The sequence below is a fragment of the Drosophila simulans genome, chromosome X (assembly GCF_016746395.2).
Source record: "Drosophila simulans strain w501 chromosome X, Prin_Dsim_3.1, whole genome shotgun sequence".
Lineage (NCBI taxonomy): Eukaryota > Metazoa > Arthropoda > Insecta > Diptera > Drosophilidae > Drosophila > Drosophila simulans.
This window is the reverse complement of record NC_052525.2, coordinates 9,548,698-9,565,591: the sequence shown is the minus strand read 5'-3', so window position 1 is coordinate 9,565,591 and position 16,894 is coordinate 9,548,698. Positions and strand designations below refer to the sequence as shown.

Sequence of the window (16,894 nt, the reverse complement as noted above, 5' to 3'; positions counted from 1 at the left end):
TGCTCTTGTATTATTAAAAATATTTAAAACTGATTTCTTAAATAAAATGAACATTACTTCAAGATCCAAGTGAGGCACGCTTCAACAGTTGGAGTTGCGTTTAAACGCTTATGTCATGCCGATCCAATCCGACCCGAGTAGCTATATATGTGCATATATCCCATCCGATCTCTGCGCACTTGAAAGGTTAAACGAGCGTGACGAGCCGCCGCCGCTGATGTTTTGCCGCTTGGACTTGGACTACCTGGCTTTAGCTTCAGCTTTGGCTTTAACTTTAACCCATGTTTGCCATTACGTTCACGGGGCAGCCCCTTCACGTAATCTCCCGCCGCCCAGTCAGTGCGCTCGGATGATCATCGCCGAGATGCTGGCCCAATCTCACCCATTTAACTAATGGCCAATGCTAATTAACAGTCACGCATAACTGCGACACCTGCATTTCGGTTTTCCACCTTTTACATAAGGTCTTTATTTCAATCACCTTTCGGGGCGCTGAAAGCCGAAAAATAAGGGGAAGTAGGCACATTATAGCATTAGCTAATGACTCCGATTCGTGTCGTCTATTAAATGTGCCTAATGGCTGGGTAATTGTGGCTTCTAGTTCTGGCCAGGTGAGAAGTCTGGTCATTTGTAAACCCCGAAGTTCTGGTCGTCTTTTAAAGTGGTGTCTTGGGAAAGCACCCCATATAATTAGGCCTCATCATAATTTTTGCAAAGGGGAAATGCGATTCATCTAGATATATTTCTTAGCATCAAAGTACTTAGACTTAATCTCTAATCTTGCTATTGAAGCTACTTGAACATAATGACAATTCCTAAAAGTTATTGCCATAACATTCCTCTTATAATAGGGCTTGGGAAATATAGTATAGAAAGATGGTAATAGCAATAATATCTGTAAGTCCATTTAATTGAGTAATAGAAACTAGTTCCAGCTGAAAAACTAAACTAGTTTAAAGATGGAGCCCGCTAGATGAAACGCCCCCTTGTTAAGATGTCGCTATATTTGCGTACGACAATCCGTGGCATAAGATATGCCACACTGATCAGCTCCACAGACGATTGACCCATTGCACAATCGTCAAAGCGAAGGCGTGTCCAGTGGGAGGATCCACCAACCACGCCCACCGCCCAACTAACCGTGAACGTTTCGATGGATCCATGCGAACCAAACGATCCGCCGATGTTATATGAGCTAGTGGACAAGGCTTCCTGGACGCAGTTTTCTTTCGATCGGCCGCCAATGGAGAACCTGCAAGTGCTGCGTTTGCTCCTCGGATTAATCGGCTTAGTCCTGATCTTGGGATCGGTGGAGAGTAGGCCGGGTGGAATGGAGTTCCAGTCGCACTACTTGCAGGCCATCACCGCCTACCGGAGGCTAGAGAGGATCCTTCCCAAGGAGGAGCTGCACGCTCTAACGGGCATTGGATTATTGAATGGAGCCCGCCAGGCGGAAGAGCAAATGGAACAGAATTTGGTGGAAGCCGTCAGGGAGCTGCTGTTCCAAATGAATCTCACGGAGAGCGGGCGTGTCATGTCCAAAATCGATGCCATCGAACAGCAGTTGTCCAGGGATCAGAGGGCCCTGGAAATACTCAATCGGGTGATGGATGTGGTGTCCCAGGCCAAGGACGATCATGACTTTCGAGTGGAGTTAAGGGAAATGGCTCAGCAGCAAAAGGAGGAGGAGCTGTACAATCAGGAACTCTCTGCCGATCTCACGGATCAGCCGAAATTGGGCGAGAGATTGGGAAAACTGAGAAGGAATATCATCAAGCAGGTGCCACAAATGAAAAACGAACTGGAGGCGAAGATTGACAAGGCTCTGCAGCATTTATTGGAACAGGCTGGAGAGGATGGAGTGCTGGCTAAGGCCAAGCAAAAGGTGATCCACAAAAGGCAAATCAAGAATGGAACGAAGCAGAGGAAACAGGAGAATCGGGAGACCCAGGAGGAGGCGGAGCAACGACAAATTCCGGAGGAAATGAGGATTATAAAGTCCATACTTTCTGAGGTAGTACTAGGAATTATTCACAATTATTTAAAAATCACATAAATTTAATAAATAAAACTGTTTTATGTAGAATAATAAATAAGTTTAAGTTAAAAATGCATGTCTTTAGTATGCAATGCTTGATTTTTTTAACGCCAGGCTCATGACTTGCGCTTCCAGGAAGATTTCCTGGAAAATATGTTGGATCAGCCGCCGCCGAGGCGAATTAAAATAGAACCCAATCCTTCAGAACTCGATGACCTGGATATAAACGTAAAGGTGAGCAAAAGGACCCTTGTTGAACCCTTTGTGACTAACCCAATGACCTCTAATTGATGATGACCTAACCCAACATTGACTTGGTTCACCTAACCCTTTGTCCCACGGCCTTTTGAAGTCGCCAAACGTTACAGCCAAGGCCAAAGGTAAACCAAAAATGAATGCGAAGCCGGAGAAACAGGTGGAGGCGGAGGGCACAGGCTCCTCCTCGGAATTGGCCACGGATGACAACGATGACCTGGGCGATGGGGAGGAACCCGGAGCTGGCGGAGACGGAGCAGGAGGTGGAGGAGGCGGTGGCGGTCTGGTTGGCATCATTGGCAGCCTCAGCGGTGTGAGTGCAAGGCTAAGAAACCCTTAAATATTAAGTTAATATGGATTTTTTTAGGGTGAAGGTGGTTCCGATGTGGGTGCCTTAATTGGTGCCCTAACTGGTGTGGTTTCCACTTTATTTGGAGTAAGTATTGAAGTTCTCCAATCCCTCTAGGGTATTTAAATAGAATTTTATTTTAGCCTGGAGGCCTAGATGTGCAAGGTCTGATTCAAACGGGAACCTCGCTGATCTCTGGTCTTCTGGGCGGGAACAAGAACTTTGGCCTCGTGTTGGGACAATATGTGGGCACTGCCTTGGATGGTCTCTCTGGAGGTGGTGGAGCGGTGGGTTCCATAAACCTATTTTCATGAATTTTAAGTCATTCTACGTTTATATATTATTTTTTCAGATTAACAATGGCCAGTTTATAGGCAACTTCTTGGGCACTGTGCTGGCCGCACTGAGCGCTGTATTTATATATTTTGCTTATATATATTTACCTTCTAGATCCCAACCTCATAACAGTGTTACTAACCCCTGAACGTCGTTTATTTAGCGAGTGAAGTAAACAACATTCTACAATCTTTAACAGGATCCCGAGGAGGAGGGCCCGCCGCAACCATTGACCTTCACCAAGAACCTGATCACCAGCTTCCTGGAGGCAAAGTTTCGGCCAATTTCAGAGGACGGCTCAGAGGAGCGACACGGAAGTGCGGAGTTGCCACGCCCGCGAAAGAAGAAAGAAGGCGGTGGATGGGCAGCTGCGGCGGCAAATAACTTTGATTCTGGAGGATTTGTGAAGCAGGTGGCCTCCCATCTGGTGAGCAATGCCCTTGGATTGATTTTGAATGCCGGGCTGGGAGCCGCTGGAGGAGCTTCGAGTGCAGCCAAGAATATTTTCGCCAGCAGCAGCATGGGGCATCACGCCAAGCCGGCAGATCACCATAGATCTTGGAACCTCTACGATAATGAGCCATTCTAGCCAGCTTAGTCATCACATAATCATAGTTACGTTAATCGTTTGTGTTAAACCCATTTTTTTTTTGCTAGTTCGTAACCGAAATAAATAAAGAAGTGAGGAGAAAGACTTGTTGGTCACTTGGGCAGCTAAGAAAGCGTAAAAGAGGGGCTCTAAATCAAGTGGCGTAACAGCTTGGACAGCGGCTGATGCAAGAGATCCAATGGAATTCAGTGGGAGCCACTGCAATGAACCACTCCCCCAAGGATGCGGTGGGGCAATCACTGGGTGGAAACGCAAAAAGCGAAAGCGCGCAATGAGCGGAAGTAAAAACTTAGTAAAGGTTGAGGGGTGAAATAGCTTGTTTGGGTTCATTTCCGCAAACTAAAGTTCAGAGGAAGGTAGAACTGGGGAATGAACTATGGAGCTCGGCTCGGGTGCTTCGTTTAAAAAATTAGTTTAAATTAGAAAGATTATATGAAATATATATTTTGTACTGTCTATATTTATTATGTCTATATAGCGAATATTTTTGGATCTTCTTGACCCTACAGGGAGTCTCCAAGAGTTTTCCCTGAACCTTTCTCCGTGGGCCAACTACTTGGTAGCTTGCCCAATGGAGCGGGCATTGTGTCACTTTCTACTGATTACAGGTTTCATTAAAATGCTTTTACTTGTTTACTTCTGGTGCTTTCTCTGACTCTCTCGCTCTCTCTCTCTTCCGCCTGCTCTCTCTCTGTCTGTCTTTCTCTTGATTTTTTGAAGTGGGCTGAATATTTTTTTAGCGGCGAGTTTCAGTTTTCAGTTATGCGTGAATCTTTCACAAGACAAAGTGACATTTTGCGGGCCGTTTAGTTGTCGCGTTTTTAATTTGAAAAACCTCTGGTTGTGTTTATTGTTTTGTGTTTTTCTTGTGTGCTCAGTGTTTGTGCTGGTTTATTTGCATTTTGAAATTGTTTATGAACTCAATTATATATTTGGGTGCTTCGGAGAGTTCGCATTGCAATTAAGTTTGGCAAGCCGTATTTTTATGTTATTATATTTCGGGTGAGTATGTATATAAGGCGGCTGAAAACCAAAAAAAGGGAAAAGAGCGACAATCCCAGCTCAAAATGTGTGTCAAAACGAAAGACTTAGGCAACGAACTTGCTAACTGGGCTAAGCCTCAACTGCAAATGCTGGCATAGGTCAGGTCTGTTCCAAAAACAAACAACACTACGGGGGGTTATTGATTGTGTGTGTGTGTGGGGGGGGGGGGGGGGGTTGATTGAAGAGGGGGGTCGCTATTGATTAGCGCTCGTCCATTAATCGGTTTGGCTACCGAAATTTGGCAACAGCGCCGCCGCAAACAATGCAAAAGTAAAGATTCAAATGCGTTAATTGCTTCATAAATCAATTAACAAAAGCTTAACCAATCGTATTTGTAAGCCGTAAAAAGGGAGAGTTTTATTGTTCTCCTATGACGGAAGGTTTGTGTTCAGCATGTCATATTGATTGTTGATTATATTAAGCTATATGAATTTTGGTTTCACTGGTTGACGTGCTACTTAAATAGCAATATTAATTACAAATTTTGAATAGGTTTATTTGTATGGAAGTGATTTGAGGGGATTTTCCTTTTTGCTCCATTAGTTCATTCGAAAGTCATCCGAATTTTCGGGGTTAACTACCTGGTAACCTACTACTCATTTTCGGCCTGACCCCTGGTCGCTGCCATGATTGAGGATGAACCAGAGTCAGAGCTAAAAAGACACTAAAAAAAAAAAAAAAAAAAAAAAAAAAAAACATCAACTTGTCTGGGCCATGCAAGAGTGGCCTGGCCCAAAGAAACCGGTAACGGTCTCAAGGTCGTTCGCGGATCGATGGCTCTGGCCAGATAAGCCTTAGCCCAAGATACAGCAGCCAGTTCAGCCATCAACGCGCTTTGGGCCAAAAGCTAAAAGCTATCAGCCATCAACTCTAAGGCATAAGCAATAACAAAAGTCAGTGATGATAGCTGCGGCAAAATAAATAAATAAAATCGAAAACGAGGGAAAAAGCGAAAGTGAACGCCATGAAAGTGGAGCAGTCGAGCTGGAAATCCGCCGAAGGCAAACCGGCGAGGGGGCGTCTCTACATAAACAAAAAGATATATATGCAGGTGTCATATCTAACTCGGTCAATAAGTTTATTGACCAGACGACGCTCCAAATTGTGCGGTTGTTTCGGGAGAGTTATGCAAATCGATTGTGGCAACCCGATATCGAAAAGCGTAGAAACTTATTGTAAATGACCGTAAAACAATGCCCCCTTTTATATTTTTCGGGCCGATTATTATGCAAATCTCTAAATTTCTTATCCACCACTCGATGTGTTGTGGCTTTATGTTTAAAGAGCGTTAAGGTCCGTATCGCAGATCTTGTATTATACGAATTTTCACACATTTTTTATGATGATATTTTCCCTGGGCAGTAAATTATAAGTTGATGCGGGTCTGGCCTTATGAATGGCTGTTTATGTTATTACCGGAGTGTTTTTTTCTATTATAAAATATGCTTAATACTCTTGAGTTTTATTTGCTTAGCAATTTCATAAGCCTTTGGCATTTTCGTTTAGCTTAGAAGTGATTTCCAATTTACGCCTCATTTAACAGCACTAAGTTCTGCACGGCAATTAAGCAAAGTGATCAGATTTGAAATGCCTTTCAAAATATCTAATGCCAAAATGATATTATTATGGGGCGACCTTCGCCGGCCGCCAGTGGCGAGATTTATTAATACTATAATTACAATAATGGCTGAACAAACAAATAAACGCTACATGACACCAGAATCTGAATCTCTGGCAACCTTTGCGCAAAATCAAACGAATCATTTTTGCCTGGCCAAGAACAAAGTTCGTTCGTCCGATTCTAATACTAATTCTCAGGCTGAGTTTTCAGTGAATGGTCAGTTATTTAGTCTGTCGGCAACGCCTTTTCCAATTAAATTCGACCCGGCTATTGGGTACAAAACAAAAGCTGTTGATGTGAAGGATTGTCTTACAAACGGTCTTAATATAAACCAAATTAACTTTATTTTTCCATTAGAGCATTACACATGTGGGGCAAATCTTCGTGGGATTTGCTAAGTTAATTGCAACTTTTAGAGATTGTCTATACTCAAAAAATAAAACTCATTTGAACATATCGCTTCTGTGGCAAGACGTTCTATTGCTTAGTGATTGGTTTTAAAATTATATTGCACTTCGTTTTTTATACCTTGTTTATACCTGGCATATATTTATTTTGGCATATTTTAGATCTTTATTAATAAGCTATCCCAGTCTTAAAACATTTCCTTGGTCAAATGTCAAATGTAGTGGCAGTAAAACACTTGCGCAAAGCCATCAGCAGTTCATTAGAGGCCCATTGCTGCGGCGGAGTTGAATACATTAGGTGGAAATGGATGCGGAATCGAGTGCTGGCTTCTCCTCCATCTGGTTAACGAACCGCACTCTCGGTCCAAATGAATTGGTTAATGGGTAATGGTTATGACCGTCCGGCCGCATGTAACTCCCAACTTGCGGCGACTTGCGGCGTGTAAACGGTTACTCGTAAAGCAAGGGGGTGCCCAATGGAGCTGTTACCCGTTTCACTATATCTATTTTCCATTTTTATTTTATTTTCATTTTTTTTTTTGGTTTTTCCTGCGTGCACTTAGCGGAGTCATCGTGGCCAGAACAGCGATGAGCAGGTGACATTAATGCCGTGGCCCAAAACTGAGCAAAACTACAAAAAAAAAAAAAAAAAATGAAAAAATAGCAGCAAGCGCATAATGCATAATGACAACCGTTGCATAATCCCCCCCGCCAGTTGGGTAATGCCAAATTATGCCCCGACATGGTGGCGAAGGGTATTATGCTATATGCTATATGGCGTATGCTATATAGCCATTTCCAGAGAACAAGTTGCCACTGGTTAAAACGGATTTAATGCGTCTGCCCCACTATTTTGGCCCCTGACATTTTCGACGCGACAACTAAACTTTAGAAACAAAAAAAAAAATCACACAACACAACAAACTGACAACTGTAACCAAAAGGCGAAACTGGAAATGCAATGAAGATCTGGTTGTTGTAAATAAAGTCACTAGGGTTCAGGGGGCAAGGATTTGGGGCGCTTTTGGGGTCTTGGCCAGGCCAAAACGGCATGTTTTCTGCCAGATTGCTTTGAATAAAAACCAAGACACATAGCGCCTGTCTTTTTGCTAACATTTTTTTCTGGTTTTCTGTTGTCGGTTTTCTGTCATAAACATTATGACACGCGCTGCGACGCTGATGGACAGTTTGACAGATTGACTCACTGACAAACTGACGAAGTGGCGGGGCTGGCCAGCAATTATAGCGTTCTAATTGAGGCGCCTCAACGGCAACGAGCTGCAATTGAATTTTCATGGATAATTTGCTAATTGAGCTGCCAAATTAGTCAGAACAACTGGCCGGATCTTTTGACATGCAGATCTCTAGTGATTGTTATTTAATTGAAAACACGAAAGCTACACAAAAGTTTAGTTAAATGAAGCATTTTAAATATATTTATACTTCTTTAAAAGTACATACGTATTTTTAAGTGCATTGCAGGCGTTCAAACGTATCTTTTTGGTAAAATCTTTTAAATTCAACAATTTATTTTATTTCAAGTGAGCAAGTGTCCAATACAGTAGCTGTTCACTTGCTAAACTCATAACCCTACTAAAATGGGTCAGAATGTGGCTTTTGTTTTCGGAAAACATCTTCAAGGGCACCGTGCTGCGACAAGAAAATTGAAAGTTAATTTAGCTAAGGCCACAAAGTAAGAGGCACTCGAGCATGCACTGGGCACAGGTTCTGCGATCTGTAAAAAAAAATGTGTATAAAAAGATACACAGATGTGGATGTGGATGTTGAGATGAAGGTGGAGATGGAGATGAAGTTGCAGGTGGAGGCCTCTGAAGAGACATCTCCCGACCTTGTGACCCACAAAAACGCTGACAGCCGAGCGTGCACTTTGCATTTTGGGTTTTTGCGGTTTCGTTGCTGAAATTTTTACATTTTTTATTTTTCATTTCAACGGATGCGCGCATTAATTTTGCTTTATCTGGGCCCCTCGCTCGTCTGTCGTCACATGAAATGAGAAATAAAATTAAAACTACAAACAAAATAAAAGTTGGCAAGGTGCGCCAGCACCTCTTCACGTCAATTAAGGATTATGTTTCAGTCCCGTTCCGGCAAACGACCCAGATGACCTTGGGCCAAGGCGTTGATTAAGTCGCCACATTGATAAGCAAATTACTGCGAACGGGTTAAGTGGCCACTGGCTGTCTGGGGTTAATTAGAAAGGTTTCCCAAGCACCCAGAAATCGCCAGTGACATTTGCAATTAAATGAGCGGCTGACGGATTGATTACAGAGGATCTGGCCAAGGATCGCAATAATCCTTTTCGAATATAAAAACTGGAAATTATGGAAAATTTGTATTAACGTATCCGAGCCGGTTTTGCGTCTATGTTCACCATAATAAATCAAGACTTTTAAGCTTAGAAATCTCTGATTAGTTATAGATAATAGTCTAAATTGATCTTGAATATTGTTGAGTATGATATGAAAAACAGAACAACCCCTTCCAATATTACGTGACATAAGCAATTTGCTTAACAAATATCCGAAAATTGCTCAATAAATCTAGATTTGAATGGAAAACATAATAAACATGCTAAAGTCGAGTGCGGATGATCGCATTCTATTTAAATCCAGTTTAAATCTCAAAATTGACTTAATCAACTGCTTCGAATCGATTTGATACGATTCGATATAAATTGAAAGCGATTTTTTAGTTAATTGTTACGAATTCAGAACTCGGCCCGCCAAACTGACTAATTATACATGCATGCAGCGGCTGGTCGGCATTTCAAGTCGGATCGTATCGGATCATATCGGCTCGTATCGGTTCGTATCGGTTTGTATCGAATCCGATACGAGTGCATCGCATTGGCGTGCAGTCCGTGCACTCGACATGCAATTCTAGTTATTAGGTTTCGTCTGAATTCGATACGCGCACTTTGACTCCAATTTATCGGTCTCCCTCTGGCGTCCGAAGGCGAGCGACTTGATTAAAGTTTCTTGAGCTTGTATTCTTTTCGTTTAGATCGTTTCGTTCGTTTTTTGTTCTCCAGTCGACGACATTTTACTTCTACCCATAAATACGTATAATTTATGCTGATTATTAATCGTAAAAAGCGTATTAACATGCGATTTAACATAGGCATTTAGGTCCGATCTACTAGTAAATCCAGCTGGTGCTAAATTCTTAGTCAATGTTAGGGTCAAGGGTAGTGGCTTTGGTTGCTCTAGGGGAGGTTAATATTGCTTTTTCCATTTAAAGAAAAACCAGAAGAAACGCCGAGTATCGAGTGTCTCGACTATCCGTGTACCCATACAATTATATTTTTAATGAAACTTTCATCATAACTACTCAAAAAATTGTAAATTCGCTTAAAGAATCATTGTTTTGTATAGCTAAAAACTAATACTAAATATCCCTATCACTTTTTGACGGATTATGGAAGAAAACTAGTTTTTGGGTCAATTTTCGAATTTTTTGTAAGGGGTAACATCATTAAAATTTGCAAAAAATGGCCAAAAAATAGAATTTGCATTTTTGGACACAGTTTGATTGGAAATTAAATTACGAGCTCAACGAGGTATAACATTCCATATTCAGGCTATTATTTTTAAAGTTGTGGCCAAAAAACGGATTATTTGATTACCGAAATTACGAAACACGGCTTTTGCCAAAAACTTGATATTTACAAACGGAATTTTCGTCATAACTTCGATGAAAATTGTCATACAGACGAAAGAATAACTGTTTTGAGCAGCTAATTACCAATGCTAACGATCCCTATCACTTTTTGAAGAATTTAGGAAAAATAATTTTTGGGTTAATTTTCGCATTTTTTGTAAGGGGTAACATCATCAAAATTAGCAAAAAATGGCGAAAAAATAGAATTTGCATTTTTGAACACAGTTTGATTGGAAATTTAATTACAAGTTCAGCGAGGTATAGCATTCCAGATTTGGACAATTAAATTTCAAGTTGTGGTCAAAAAACCGATTATTCGATGAAAATTCGTCCATTCATAAAATTCAATATTTACGAATGGAATTTTCTTTATTATTTCGCTAAAAATTATCATATCGATCAATGAGTAATTGTTTTGAGCAGCTTATTGCCAATACTAATGACTCCTATTTCTTTTTGACGAACGAAGGGTTTATAAGGACTTCCATCACACCCTTGTGTAACCACTAACCACCGAAAAAAGTGCCTAAGAATGCATATTGCGCATACGCCGCGTATGACCGACTTGTGCCTCTCTTTTGTATGTGTGTGTGTGTGCCTTAATTGAAAGCCAAAGAGTACAAATTAAAAGCGCATTGCAGAAACACCATTAACAAGGCAACAACACCGGTGACTTAACATCTCCAGCGGCTGGTTTTGCACTTTATTGAGCGCTTTCCGTTCGAATTTGCGCTCAAACCCGCTCAAAAACGTGTTTTTTGCGCCGGCGTTCCGCTCGAATCGCTGCCAACGTCGCCGTCGACGTCTTGCATCCAACAACGAATCCAAACGTATCCATGAATCCACGAATCGGGCGGCAATAAAATTCAATTTGGCCGGATTGCGTTCGTCTGGGATTTTTCGGTGGATATTTTGAGTGGACTGCGCAGCGGCGCTAAACAAAAAGCTCTGCGCATGCGCCGTGGGCTGTGTAACCGATTTTTTGGCCACTGCTAAATCATTGAAGTAACTTTCGTCCGCAGTCATTTGCTTAAAGTTAGTGAACGTGCTAGTATCGCGTATCTGGCGGCGCGGCTTCCAGACGACAACAAAAACACTTGCCTCAAAAAGTTTATTTTATTTTTTTTTTCATCCACCCCGAGCTTTGTGTTTTATTTTGCGGTACAAAACAAGATATATACAACAAAAACCTTTCTTATATAAAATCAACGAAAATTTTCCACTGCAAATTTAACCTATATTTTGTTCGCTTGCAGAAACTAATAATGCAGTTCACCAGGAGCCGTTTGTTACTATCGATGGCCGTGCTATCGGCACTGCTATCGTTATCGCTGGGCTTTCCCGCTCCTCAGCAAACAAATTCGGAACTGGAGGCGAATTTCCAGGATACCAGCGATCCCGACTTGAATCCTATCAACGCAGAGGTAACAAAACAATTGATTGACTAGACAAGTAGCATCCGAAATCCCTTCGAGAAAAATCCAAAACCGCAACAAGGAAGTTTGCAAGCATTTCAAAAGAGGGAGTTCGAAAACTTGATTGTCTCCTGGCGTGAAAGTTAAATTTTCCCGCTCTCGCTCTCTGTTGTTGCACATTTTCATCGCTTGTTTTTTGTGTTTTTTGCCCGTTATGCAAGCTGCTAATTTTGTGGTGCATTGAACCGACTTCTGGCCAATTTTCTGGCCTCACCGCTCGTATGCAAATCAGGCAAAATGCAAAGAGCCAGATAAAAAATGGTTTAAAGCCAAATTCAATTCCAAATTCGTTGGCCATTCGAGACCAGACGACCTTGATGGCGACAAAACTTGTTAACGACCTACGTTAACATTTCAAAACCATTCCAAAAGCCAAAACCGAAAACTGAAAACCCAAAAAAAGCCGAAAAATCAAAGCCAACGCCTTGGCCAAAAAGAGATGGCCAGATGCGGGCAGAAAGAGAGGGGTATAAGGGAGCTTCTTCATGGCTCATCACCTCTTCTTCTCTCGCTTCCTCTTATTCGCATAAATTGTGAAACATTTCCGCGCCTCCAAAAGTTGGTTCATATATTTATTTCTTCGTCTTCATTGATTCAACCATTCGTAGTGAAAATCATTGGATTTGAGGTAATTGCTTGGGAAATTAAGAAAATGCAAATAAGAGGGGATTAAAAAAGTTAATGGCAGACTTAAAATCAATTTCTTCAATATCCAAAGACTGTAAATGTAGGTAAATAGTTTTCAGCAAAAGGATAAACATACATGTTATAAAAAATACAGGAAAATATTATAGATTCCTTTGAGCTTTGCCAAAAACTGAGCATTTTCACAGTTTTCCACTTTTCCATTCAAGTAGTAGTTAAACTTGTTGTAAGTCCCTTCGTTTAACTGCTTGTTCAGCTTTCAACAACTGACCTGATTTTGCTCTATATAAATCATAGCTCACGCTTTTTGTTTGTCACTTCAGCGGACAAAAACAAAAGGCATAAAGTAAAGGTGTAGAGCGTAATGTGTTTAGCGTTTTGTTAAACTAATAAATCGCCTAGTTGCTTAGCTTCTCGAAAACCAAAAAGACAGACAAAAATATGGTCCATGTGGGCTGCTCCAAGCGATTTTCTGTCGGGCAATCTCAAAAAAACTTTCAAGAGGGAGAATGGCAGAACAATGAACCGAAATTGCCGAGTGAATTGCATAACTTTTAAGATATTACTTGTGATCAAAATCTGTGGGCTGCAGGCGAATTATTGTTAAACGTTTTCAAGCTGATTAATTGTCCTTAACTTTTCGTTTTGAAACTAGATTTTTGGAGACCTTTAATATCCACAAACAAGCCCGTGAATTGTATAGAATTCACTTAAGCACTTTATTGCATTTTAAAAAATTTAAATCATAGTCAACGTATTTCATAACTTTTTAAGAGGCCCAGAAGACGTCAAGTCGAATAAAAAGGTCGTATAATTGCAAGTAGTAATGCAATGTACTAAGATCCCATATCGCTTGAATTCGGCTCGAAATTCAATTCCAATGGTTTGGATTATGTGTTTTGGTTGGAAATGAGTTGATTTCGGCTTCGATATTGAGCTGCACATATACATATATGACCGAATGACGAGGTGAATTTTAAGTGCCTTGGACCAGCTTGGATCGATCGAGAAGCAGTCCGAAAGTATCAGATATAGCGATAGGCATCGGCTTAGAATGACCGAAGGTCCCCAAGTCCACAAGTGATATAATTACTTATGTATGTGCAGTACATGAGTGCTTTTTTTCTTCTTCGACCAGCCCCAAAAATTGGGTCAAGTCTAACTGGCCCCCAGTGTCGAGTGCTTTTTTACCCGCTCTTTGGCAGCAATTAAACTTGAAGTCGGCACTCAAGAGGTGTAATTAGGCAAAGAATCCAATCGATTAAAGCCAGACAAGTCCGAAAATGCCAGATCGGCAATTATTCATGATATAAAATGACTGGAAAAAATTAATATATATGCTTAGAGATCGTAAAAGAAATCAATTTGTGTGTCTCAACAGTGAAGCTCAAAATCTTGTAATTATAAAAAGCTTCAAGTTAACCAGAAGCAATTTGGCTAATGTCCTTTGCCAGTGCTCCTCCGATTCTTCCCGTGTGGGTGATCCTGTATTTTCCACTTTGATTTCCATTTCCAGGAGGTGTTAGGTGTCCAGGAGCGCAACAAAAGAAAACTGCCCGATGCCACATTCGAGGCTAAGAACGCAGTGCTCGGTTTTGTGTTTGGCGTGAGTATTTCATATGCTTAAAATAATCAAAAAATATATATACAAACTATAAACAAATATATGTAGAAAATCGACAACTTCCTGGATACAAAGACGCGGGTGATCGAGCAGCTGGACCGATCGAATATCGAGAAGAACAAGCAGTGGGACATCAAGTCGCCGGTGCCCATCAAGGACTTCCAGACTCTGATCACCGCCGTGGTGTCGCCGAAGATCCGCTCGATTGGCAACATTGCTAATGACCTGACCACCGGTGTGCTGACCACGATTACCGCCTTCAGTGGCTCCTCCTCGGGCGGCGGAAATGCGAACGCCGGATTGGGCAATGTGGTGTCCAAGTTCCTCAGCTTCTCGGGACCAATCCTGCAGGGATCCTCTGGCGGAGTCAATGGAATCGCCGGCGTGACGACACCAGCTCCCGATTCTGATGAGGCGGGCTACTAGGAGGTGTAATAGCAACGATCCAAGGCCAACTAATGGAAGCTGTAATTTATCGTTGAATCCCTATTCGTTTCTTCCCACATCCATCAGAATCTTTGTTGAATTTCCAACCCCCTCGCTCGAATCGTTTTTATTTTTTTGTTTACACCCTAGTTAAGTTTCATGTTTGTAAATATTCGGCATAAACAAATATATATATTTAGAGAAATTCACGACACTACAAAAGCGAATAAAACCGAAAACAGAAAACCAATATAACACGCACCTAGTTTCGATTTGGGGCCTTGGCCTTGTCAAGTTTTTGGATTTTGGATTTTCGAATTGGATTTTGGATCCCTCTGCTCACTCACATGGCTCATCTATATACTTATCTATTTGTTTCTCTATATATTTGCCAGACCAAGAGACGTCGTCGGGCGGGGGGAAAAGATCTAAGCGATGCCGCCGAAATCATGAGCGATGCCTCCCTGGAACTTCCATCTGAACTATTGAACAAATCCCTAGTGACGGTCACCAATATCTCAAAGTCGTTGTCTCGTCTGATTTTGGTAAGTAATATATAGATAGAATAAGGCTTTATAGTAACAAGAAGAAAATAGTAACGTTTGTTTAAAAGGCAATATATACATACATATATATACATATATTATTAATATATATTTATATTACAGAACTCCGCTCGTCGCTATTCCCGCTTTGTGCTCTTCTTTAAGCCAGTTTTCGGAGATGCCCTGGTGGTCAAGGGATCTGAAGATCCCACTACAACCACCACAGTTCGAACCACCACAACCACCGAAGAGACTGACAAGCTCAACGAAGTCTAAATAGAATTTAATTTTTAATTAATCTTTTGTAGTTTTATTAGTTTGTTTTTTTTTTTTCATAACCTGTTGGGCGTTTGGTTAATATGTGTCTGGTGTAGTCAATAAAGTTAATTATTTATAAAACGGCGCGTGGACGAACCATCATGCGAACTATTTTCAGGGAACCTTTGGGTCCATTCAAGAAACCGCGCCACAGAATGCCCTTGAAGCCATCAACATCCCGTTCTAGAAGGCGTTGATACAGGCCGAAGGGGTTGCTATAGGAAAATAAATGATATACTATTGGATAATAATTTTTGAAATGAATAAGAACGCACGTGAGATTGCAGGAGCCGCCATACCAAAAAGCTCCCGACTGCTGAACCGCGCAATTTTGCTCATTTTCATCATTAACCCTATCGGAGGTACTGAATTTTTTTCCCGTGTGGTCACGCAGTGCATCAGCAGCATCGCCGTGGTAGTCCCCCAGGACATTCAGACGATACTGTTCCGATTCACTGCCGATGCTAAAATGATCATAAAGGGCATATCTCAGCTCCTGCTTTCGATTTTGAAGCTGAACCAACAGCTCGTAGTTGTCACTGCTCGTAATCTGATGCAATTTATCCAATCCAATGAAGAACTCGGTGGTTAGTGGCCCGAAACCGATCTTGTAATCCGCCCACTTGCGATTGAAGTCCTCACTGCCATCATAACGATTAACCACCATGGTCCAACCACCGTTCCTGACCTTCTGATCGCAGAAAACAAAGAAGGGTTCCACGTTCGAGCGGGGTCTGATTCGCACCACACCGTGCTGCTGTTTCAGGCAGTTTGCCGGAGTGATTGGAGCGGCCACTGCACCACCGTTGGCCAGGAGTTGTGGCTCAATGTCCAGGCTGTTGAGGGAGAAGGGACTGTGAATTATCACACATGAATAACAACGACTGCCGGCAAATACCTACAATCGAGATGCCAGTGCATTGGGCGAAGCGATTCCCACCACCGGCGCACTTCCCGCTCTTCGCAGATCCACCAACTGCTCCTGGAGACTGCCTATCTGCTCCTTGACACTAGCTATTTCGTTGTTCAGCGATTGCATCCGAGTGGTAAGACCACTTAAAGCCGAAACTGGACAGCTGCTGGAACTCTATAAAAAGCATGTCAAGACTTAACACGATGAGCTCTCTTTGTTTTCGATCTACAAGCACAGACTTTGTACTGTAGAATATGATTTGCCAGTCGGTTTTTTCAACTCACCGCATTGCCCAAGGAGGGCGGAACCATCAGTCCTCCGCCCAGATCCGTTTGTGTGGTGGATAGACAGGCCATGGCCATGACCAAGGCATCCAGCTGCAGCACCTGTGACATTTTGGCACTTTCGATTACTGGCCACCAACTAGACGACTAGCTAACTGGCTGACTGACTAACTAACTAACTAACTAAGCCGCAAAGTACTGATCTGAGGCGCAATGCAAGTGTGAATTGAAACAAAGGTCACTCGATTGATTAGCTGTACACGTTGCGTGCATTGCATTGAAAACCGGGTATGCTAAGCAGATCAGTAAGTGTTGGGCAGTGC

The 16,894-nt window shown here is 41.9% G+C and overlaps 3 protein-coding genes across 7 annotated transcripts; 2 read left to right on the top strand and 1 right to left on the bottom strand.

Annotated features, from left to right (window-relative positions):
• The first annotated feature begins 814 nt into the window (after positions 1 to 814).
• On the top strand, positions 815 to 3,674 carry LOC6725571 (keratin, type I cytoskeletal 9). 2 transcript variants are annotated; one of them, XM_002106546.4, is made up of 7 exons: positions 815 to 2,014; positions 2,153 to 2,272; positions 2,391 to 2,606; positions 2,661 to 2,729; positions 2,786 to 2,929; positions 2,995 to 3,054; positions 3,178 to 3,674. In XM_002106546.4, exons 1-7 carry the CDS (start codon positions 1,154 to 1,156, stop codon positions 3,565 to 3,567), a joined length of 1,860 nt encoding a protein of 619 aa, XP_002106582.3. In that variant the 5' UTR covers positions 815 to 1,153; the 3' UTR covers positions 3,568 to 3,674. The 2 variants fall into 2 exon arrangements, with proteins under 2 accessions (XP_002106582.3, XP_039153478.1); XM_039297544.2 differs by having other exon boundaries at positions 817 to 2,014; positions 2,174 to 2,272; positions 3,178 to 3,673.
• Positions 3,675 to 4,491: 817 nt separating this feature from the next.
• Positions 4,492 to 15,390, top strand: LOC6740056. 3 transcript variants are annotated; one of them, XM_016180843.3, is made up of 4 exons: positions 4,492 to 4,590; positions 11,598 to 11,765; positions 13,978 to 14,067; positions 14,134 to 14,931. In XM_016180843.3, the coding sequence occupies exons 2-4, from the start codon at positions 11,607 to 11,609 to the stop codon at positions 14,509 to 14,511; spliced, it is 627 nt and encodes a 208-aa protein (XP_016038722.1). In that variant the 5' UTR covers positions 4,492 to 4,590; positions 11,598 to 11,606; the 3' UTR covers positions 14,512 to 14,931. The 3 variants fall into 3 exon arrangements, with proteins under 3 accessions (XP_016038722.1, XP_016038724.1, XP_016038723.1); XM_016180845.3 differs by lacking the exons at positions 4,492 to 4,590; positions 13,978 to 14,067 and adding exons at positions 11,353 to 11,502; positions 15,180 to 15,390 and having other exon boundaries at positions 14,907 to 15,056; XM_016180844.3 differs by lacking the exon at positions 4,492 to 4,590 and adding an exon at positions 11,358 to 11,502.
• LOC6740055 (microfibril-associated glycoprotein 4) lies at positions 15,328 to 16,798 on the bottom strand. Of its 2 annotated transcripts, none has more exons than XM_002076903.4 (4): positions 16,572 to 16,798; positions 16,277 to 16,461; positions 15,650 to 16,210; positions 15,328 to 15,589 (listed from the first exon to the last, which is right to left on the bottom strand). In XM_002076903.4, the coding sequence occupies exons 1-4, from the start codon at positions 16,680 to 16,682 to the stop codon at positions 15,448 to 15,450; spliced, it is 999 nt and encodes a 332-aa protein (XP_002076939.1). In that variant the 5' UTR covers positions 16,683 to 16,798; the 3' UTR covers positions 15,328 to 15,447. The 2 variants fall into 2 exon arrangements, with proteins under 2 accessions (XP_002076939.1, XP_016038721.1); XM_016181069.3 differs by having other exon boundaries at positions 15,650 to 16,228; positions 16,572 to 16,780.
• Between the last annotated feature and the right edge of the window lie 96 nt (positions 16,799 to 16,894).

What these genes read in the sequence shown, in the direction of transcription:
- LOC6725571 (XM_002106546.4), top strand. Translation starts at nt 1,154, where the DNA reads ATGGATCCATGCGAACCAAACGATCCGCCGATGTTATATGAGCTAGTG. An exon ending in TGGTTTCCACTTTATTTGGA is followed by an intron (nt 2,730 to 2,785) that starts GTAAGTATTGAA and finishes ATTTTATTTTAG; the next exon opens with CCTGGAGGCCTAGATGTGCA. An exon ending in TGCTGGCCGCACTGAGCGCT is followed by an intron (nt 3,055 to 3,177) that starts GTATTTATATAT and finishes AATCTTTAACAG; the next exon opens with GATCCCGAGGAGGAGGGCCC.
- LOC6740056 (XM_016180843.3), top strand. Translation starts at nt 11,607, where the DNA reads ATGCAGTTCACCAGGAGCCGTTTGTTACTATCGATGGCCGTGCTATCG. An exon ending in TGAATCCTATCAACGCAGAG is followed by an intron (nt 11,766 to 13,977) that starts GTAACAAAACAA and finishes TTCCATTTCCAG; the next exon opens with GAGGTGTTAGGTGTCCAGGA. An exon ending in TGCTCGGTTTTGTGTTTGGC is followed by an intron (nt 14,068 to 14,133) that starts GTGAGTATTTCA and finishes AAATATATGTAG; the next exon opens with AAAATCGACAACTTCCTGGA.
- LOC6740055 (XM_016181069.3), bottom strand. Translation starts at nt 16,682, where the DNA reads ATGTCACAGGTGCTGCAGCTGGATGCCTTGGTCATGGCCATGGCCTGT. An exon ending in CGCCCTCCTTGGGCAATGCG is followed by an intron (nt 16,462 to 16,571) that starts GTGAGTTGAAAA and finishes TGCTTTTTATAG; the next exon opens with AGTTCCAGCAGCTGTCCAGT. An exon ending in GGCGGCTCCTGCAATCTCAC is followed by an intron (nt 15,590 to 15,649) that starts GTGCGTTCTTAT and finishes ATTTTCCTATAG; the next exon opens with CAACCCCTTCGGCCTGTATC.